General features: G+C 40.5%; 1 protein-coding gene across 1 annotated transcript; it reads right to left on the bottom strand.

The window, feature by feature from the left end:
• Positions 1 to 5,242: 5,242 nt before the first annotated feature.
• LOC142750749 (olfactory receptor 5G9-like) lies at positions 5,243 to 6,793 on the bottom strand. Its single transcript, XM_075859728.1, has 2 exons — positions 6,785 to 6,793; positions 5,243 to 6,184 (listed from the first exon to the last, which is right to left on the bottom strand). Exons 1-2 carry the CDS (start codon positions 6,791 to 6,793, stop codon positions 5,243 to 5,245), a joined length of 951 nt encoding a protein of 316 aa, XP_075715843.1.
• Between the last annotated feature and the right edge of the window lie 988 nt (positions 6,794 to 7,781).

Here is a 7,781-nt window from a genome sequence, read left to right on the forward strand (position 1 = left end):
ACCTACCATATAAAAACTCAGGCCAGCAGGACAGATGTAGCCCGCGCGGGCCATACAAATTATGCCTTTTTCACTGAAATGGGTATAAATAATCATTTTCCACAATGCTGTCCCAGAGCATTTCACAACAAGCAACAAACCACGGCTCTGATGGAATCGACCTAGGCGTCCATTCGTTCGATTTACACAGACAAATAATAAGATACCTGACTCGGTCATTTGCTGTAAATGGGGAACCCTCTCTTGCCCCCGAAACATGGCGCAGTTCCTTCATTTATAGCTAAATTTGAGCGGTTTTAGCAAAATATTTCCGTAACTGTTTATTGTGAAGTTCCGAGCCCTGGAACGTTCATGCATCACCATGTCCTGAGTATGTCTACCACAACTCATGAACCTGCGTTGTGCGGTTCGCCCAGAAAAACCTTGTCACGACGGCTGTATTTTAGGCTCGTTTACAAAAAAGAAACAATATCTAATAAAGAAACAATATCTGAGAAACTAATCGTCCAAAAGCCATAACATTTTATATACTTGTAGCCTTTGACACTCTTATCTACACCCTAAAAAAATCAGGGGCTCGTAACTCCACATTGAGGGGTTATGGAAACATTTTGGTAAATCTATCAATATTAACCCCTTAATGACCAGCCTATTTTAGACGTTAATGACCAAGCCATTTTTTACGTTTTTCCATCGTCTCATTCAATGAGCTATAACTTTTTTATTTTTGCATCGACATAGCTGTATAAGGTCTTGTTTTTTTGTGGGACAAGTTGTATTTTTTAATAGCACCATTTTGGGGTACATAGAATTTATTGATTAACTTTTATAAACTTTTTTTTTGGGGGGAATAGAAAAAAATCTGAAATTTTGCCACACTTTTTTGCGTTATAAATTTACGCCGTTTACCGTGTGGTATAAATAACACAATAACTTTATTCAGCGGGTTGTTGTGATTGCAACAATACCAAATTTGTATAGTTTTTGTATGTTTTACTACTTTTACACAGTGAAAACACTTTTTTTTCAAAATTATTTGTTTTTGTGTCTCCATATTTGAAGAGCCGTAACGTTTTTATTTTTTCGCCGATGCAATTGTAGGAGGGCTTTTTTTTTGCGGGACGACTTGTAGTTTTTATTGGTACCATTTTGGAGTAGATGCGACTTTTTGATCACTTTCTATCACATTTTATTTAAGTCTGGATTCAAAGAAAACAGCAATTTTTACAGGTTTTATTATTTTATTTTTTACGACAATCACCGTGCGGGTTAAATGATGTAATAAGTTTATAGTTGGGGTCGTTACGGAAGCGGTGATACATAATATGTGTAACTTTTTTACTTTATATTGTTTGTTAATAATAAAACAGTTTGTAAGGGGGAAAAGTGGGTTTTTCATTTTTTTTTCCACTTTTTTACTAGTCCCACTAGGGGACTTCACTATGCGATGGTCCGATCACATTTATAATACACTGCAATACTTCTGTATTGCAGTGTATTATGCCTGTCCGTGTAAAACGGACAGGCATCTGCTAGGTCATGCCAGCGGCATGACCTAGCAGGGATACACCACAGGCAGACCTGGGGGCCTTTATTAGGCCCCCGGCTGCCATCAGAGAAACAAACACTCGGCCATCTTATCGCCGGGTGTCAGTTGGATGAGAGGGAGCTCCCTCCCTCTCTCCAAAACCACTCAGATGCAGTGCACACTATTGTGCACCGCATCTGAGGGGTTAAACAGGTGAGATCGATACTTATATCGATCTCACCCGGCAGAGCAGGGACGCCCCCAGCCCTCAGCTACCTCTGGCAGCTGAGAGCAGGGAGATTTGACAGCTCCCTGCTCTGTTTACTTATTCCGATGTCGCGACGTAAAAAGTCTATGGCATCGGAATAAGGCCCGTTAGTGACCGACGTAGAAACACTATGGGCCGGTCACTAACGGGTTAAGCTCTAAGAAAGGAAATTCCACCATGTTTATGGGACAAGAGAGGAGTCCCCTTTTAGAAAAGACGACCGAGTCAGGCGTCGTATTGTTTGGCTTTGCAAGGTGAACGAATGGACACCTAGCTCGGGTCAATCGGGTCACGGTTTAGTTTTCGACTCTGTTAAAATTTTCTACTATGCGCTTCGAAAGTTTTTGTTGAACGTAAACCGTGCATGCCACCGCCACAAAACTGTACAAATTTCTTGCTTAGACCTTTAGTGGTAAACTTCCGGAGTCAGAAACTTCCCTGAAGATTTCATTTTTGACTTTTCACCACTGGTGGTGATGGCGAAAGTCCATAACGGACCACGTCCGTCCATACAAAAGTTTCGGTCTCAAAAGGTAAAATAAACTCTAAAACCCACTCTAGCGCGCTTGGAATTTTTTCGCCACTTGAACCCTAAAATGCTTGTTAGAGGCTGGGATGCTTCTAGCAATGCCCATAAGCAGTGACATAAGCAGTGAACAGAGAGCAGTAAAATATGGAGACCACAGTGAGGTGGGAGCTACAGGTGGAGAAGGCTTTCTGCCTACCTATACCGGGTGGAATCCTTAAGATGACAGATGCAATTTTACCATAAGAGATAATGATTATGATGGTCGGCATAATGACTACAGGTATACATAGTAAGGAAGCTTAATAATTCAATAATAGTTGACTGAGTAGTTCTGAATTGTACAGAACTGTAGTTCAGCAGCCAAGTAATGTATGGAGCCACACTGTACCTCTGTATGTCTCCAATTTTCTCTCAAGAAAATTTTTGAACATACACAGAATACGGGAAAAAAAACTGTCAGGCACCATTGGGTGCTATTTTATAAAGGTATTCTCCCCTAAGAACAATGCTTCTGGAATATGATGTCATACACTGATGCCATACAATGCAAATGGAGTGGCTAAGGCCTCCTAGTAGGTAACTGTAGGGACTCATATCTGCATGACATCATATAGGCTCCGTCATTAGGCATAAGGTCTTCCACCTTAAACATCTACTGTACTTTTAACCTTTCCACTAACTTAAAGAGGACCTTATATTTATTACACATGTAGCCCTTGACACTCTGACATATCCTAAAAAAATTCAAGGTTCTATGATGCGTGCTTGGCCCACAGAAGCCTCATCAGCAACGCCTGTTTTTACGCACATTTAGACGTTTTTTTTGTGAAACACCGCCGATGAATGTAAGATAAGTGCAGTATCGATTGCACAGTGTTTTTTCAAAGATCCATCTGAAAACAGATTTGACACCGTATTATCACACAAGAAAGCTATATAAAGCCCCATGGCACATATAGCACCCAGAGTGCATTTCCTTTTATGCTGCGGTAGTGACCGCAAAATGTGAGTCAGTCCCCCCCCTAGTCTCATATGAGGGTTTGTAACACTTCTTTGAGTGTATCCCATAACAGGGCTTACTAAAACAGAGTAAAAAGGACACGGTGCCAAATCGTGCAAATCAATTTGTCATATGCAAGAGCAAAATTATGATAAATGCTCACCTTGTGGTTGCAAAATACTGGTGGGTATATGCAATACGGTGGAAAGCTGCTGCCAATCCCAAACGCAAACACCCGGAGGAGTTGCCAAAAGTAGTGCTTAGTAGGGATAAAAACGGGATTAAAAAGGCGCTGCTTGGATATATTTAAATATTAAAATAATTTATTGAGTAGTCATAGCACAGATGCTACGCGTTTCAACGCCGGACTGGCGTCTTCATCAGGCAAGTCAACACTGAATGACCAGTTTTTCATGAAAATCCACCGATGAATATAAAATAAGTGCAGTATCGATTTCAGTGTTTTTTCACAGATCCATCTGAAAACAGATTTGACATGGTATAATCACATGAGAAAGATATTTAAAGCCCCTGGGCACATATAGCACCCAGAGTGCAAGTTTCCTGCAAGGGCTCAGAACACTGCTGTGAGTACCTCACCAGTAAGTACCTTTATGTGCAATTGTACTGTAAGCTCTATGTCAATCGCCTGAGATCCATGAGTGAACCTGGCAGTTACTAATGGAACTGCCGGTTTCAGTGCTTCAGAACTTTCATCCTGTAACCATCAAACATCAATGTACTTTCTCTACCCCCTCACTGTAAAGCCATAGTGCTTACATAGCACCCACAGTGCAATTTTGACATTTTGGGGCGGTCACCACAAAATGTGAGTATTCCCCCCAAATTCCATGTGAAGGCTCAGAACACTGCTGTGAGTGTGCCACATCAGTAATGCATCAGTGTTTTAATTTTTAACCACACAGTGTGTGTAAAGTGCCATCTGGGCCATCAACGCATCTGTGGTTGACCACAGCTGACTGACACTGGTTGCTACAGTTAAGTATACTATTAATTAATATTCCAGGTGGCATTTAATGGCAAATTTACTTTATTTCTCTGCATTTCACATGACATTTCATTTTCCTTTGTGGATTTTAGTTGGACATGTACCACCTACGTAAACATTGTTACAGACCAAGTACACCCCTTCAGGGCAATGGTATTTTCTAATGGCAGGATAATGCCCCCTGTCACAATGCAAAAATTGTTCAGGAACGGTTAGAGGAACATGATAAAGGTATCAAGGTGTTCACTTGGCCTCCAATTCCACAGATTTCAAACCAATCGAGTATCTGTGGAATGTGCTGGAAAACAAGTCTGATTCATGGAGCCCCCACATTGCATCTTATAAGACTTAAAGTGTAACTAAACGTTTGACAAACTTCTGATATGTCATAGTGATTTGTCAGAAGTTTTGATTGGTGGGGGGTCCGAGCACTGAGACCCCCACTAATCGCTCAAAGCGGCAGAAGCACTCGTGTGAGCGCTCAGCCGATTTTTTCTGTTCCGCTTTTTCCAGAATTTCTATTGAGCCCGTACTCTAAAACATTGATTTCCGGAAAAAAGTCGAACAGACACGATGCGGCTAAGTACTCACAAGAGCGCTTCTACCACTTTGTTTGAGTGATTGGTGGGGGTCTCAGTGCAACCTACACAATATTAGGCAGGCGATTTTAATGTTATGACCAATCGGTTTGCACGGATTTTAAATATACATGACATTCTACGAACATATAACACATTTAATATATACAAACACCTTTTTAATTCTGTTCATTAGGATATAAATCATTTCTGTACTACTCATGTCTTAGACCTATACAATATATATTAGAGCCTTACAAGATAAAGTAGATGACTATAACTAAGCTGATGTCTGTAGTAACTTCAGGTAGACACTCATGGATGTATATACTATAACTCCCAATTCACCAGATCGAACTTATGACGTGTTTCCTGCACAGCTTTCAAGATGTCTTTATTTCTCAGACTGTATATAATGGGGTTGATTAAAGGAGTAATCACAGTGTAGAGCAGGGATAGGATCTTACTGATGGTGACTGTTTGTCCTTTAGTTGGGAAAACATAAACACTGAACATAGTCCAGTAGAATATGGAGACCACAATGAGGTGGGAGCTACAGGTGGAGAAAGCTTTCTGTCTACCAATGCTGGACGGAATCCTTAAGATTGCTAGAATGATGTAAGTATAAGACATTACAATGATTGTGGTCGGAATAAAGACAACTGGAATGCCGACTACATACATTTCCAAGTGAACAATGAAGTTATCAGAACAGGCAAGTTCCAGTAATGGGACAATGTCACAGAAGAAATGGTCAATGATATTTGGTCCACAAAAAAATAGCCTTGTTGTTGTAATGATGTAAATCAAACTAAAGAAAAATCCAAGCAACCAGCAGATGACGGTCAATATCACACAATGTCCACTGGTCATGATAGAAGTGTAACGGAGGGGGTTACAGATGGCCACATATCTGTCATAGGACATCACTGCGAGAAGAAGACATTCAAATGCTTCAGAGGCGCTGAAAAAATAAAACTGAGTAAAACAGATAATAAAAGTGATGGTCCCCCCGTTATTCAGTAGAATGTCGAGCATTGTGGGGACAATATCTGTGGTTACAGAGATGTCACTGATGGACAGTTGTGAGATGAAGAAATACATTGGAGTGTGGAGGTTCTTGCTGATGGACACCAGAATGATGATCAGGAGATTTCCATATATTGTCCCACAATAAACCATAAAGAAAAGGCAGAACAGTGAAATTCTTATACCATGGCTGACTTGGAATCCTAAGAGGAAAAACTCACTGACCAACGTCAGATTATTCTCCTACAAGTACAACAAATAGTAGTTATGCTACAATTAACAAAAATAACAAAAACGTTTATTTTTCTTTAATTTTTAAGAGCTGGACCGGTCCAAATTAATGTTCTAGACATACAGTAAATGTTATAATATATCTTAACATAACTTATATAATAAAACTAAGAATAATAATAATAATAATAATAATAATAGTAATAATAATAGTAATAATAATAATAATAATTATAATTATAATAATAATAATAAAGCATGACGGGTGGTCCTGGTCCTTAAAACCACACTAATGTATATTTAAGGTATGGAGTTAAGGCGGATATCCATTGCCTCTATTAACCGCTGTTCTGCCTTTTAACGTCGCTGCAGCATATGCCTTATGCTGTAGCCACGTTAATTTAAGTCACCCTTCTGTTCCTGACGCATGCCTCCGTGCACGCTCCCAGGAACAGCTCCCCACTGCTGCCGGCATCCTCAGGACCTCTCCTATGATAATGAAACCAATGTGTTCCGTTATCAGCTATGAGATCATCATGATTTAACCAATCATGATGATCCGATAGTAAAGTATGGAGAGACGCGATTTCCCGCAGCCAGCTCTCCTCTCACCCCCCTCATGCTGCCGGACATCCCCAGTGATAACTGAACCAATCGGTCCACTTTGCAGCCATGTGATCATCATGATTTATCCAATTATGATGAGCACAGAGAAGTTTGTTTGTAAACAAACTTCTGACCAGCTGCTGAACTTTCAGCCCCTTCACTCTCCTGTCACAGCGATATTATCTGAGGAGAGGGAAGGAGACTGACTGTTACAGCAGCTTTATTACTGTGAAAAAAAGTTTTCCCACTGTCAAAGACATGAACAGTCTAGAATTTTTAGGCTAGGTTAATTTTACCAGTGAGAGATAGATTATATTTAAAAAAAAACTGAAAATCACATTGTCAAAATTATATATATTTATTTGCATTGTGCACAGAGAAATAAGTATTTGATCCCTTTCGCAAACGAGACTTAATACTTGGTGGCAAAACCCTTGTTGGCAAGCACAGCGATCAGACTTTTTTTGTAGTTGATGATGAGGTTTGCACACATGTTAGATGGAATTTTGGCCCACTCCTCTTTGCAGATCATCTGTAAATCATTAAGATTTCGAGGCTGTCGCTTGGCAACTCGGATCTTCAGCTCCCTCCAACAGATTTCGATGGGATTAAGGTCTGGAGACTGGCTAGGCCACTCCATGACCTTAATGTGCTTCTTTTTGAGCCACTCCTTTGTTGCCTTGGCTGTATGTTTCGGGTCATTGTCGTGCTGGAAGACCCAGCCACGAGCCATTTTTAATGTCCTGGTGGAGGGAAGGAGGTTGTCACTCAGGATTTGATGGTACATTTCTCCATCCATTCTCCCATTGAAGCGGTGAAGTAGTCCTGTGCCCTTAGCAGAGAAACACCCCCAAAACATAATGTTTCCACCTCCATGGTTGACAGTGGGGATGGTGTTCTTTGGGTCATAGGCAGCATTTCTCTTCCTCCAAACACGTCGAGTTGAGTTAATGCCAAAGGGCTCAATTTTAGTCTCATCTGACCACAGCACCTTCTCCCAATC

The sequence above is a fragment of the Rhinoderma darwinii genome, chromosome 3 (assembly GCF_050947455.1).
Source record: "Rhinoderma darwinii isolate aRhiDar2 chromosome 3, aRhiDar2.hap1, whole genome shotgun sequence".
Taxonomy (NCBI): Eukaryota; Metazoa; Chordata; class Amphibia; order Anura; family Rhinodermatidae; genus Rhinoderma; species Rhinoderma darwinii.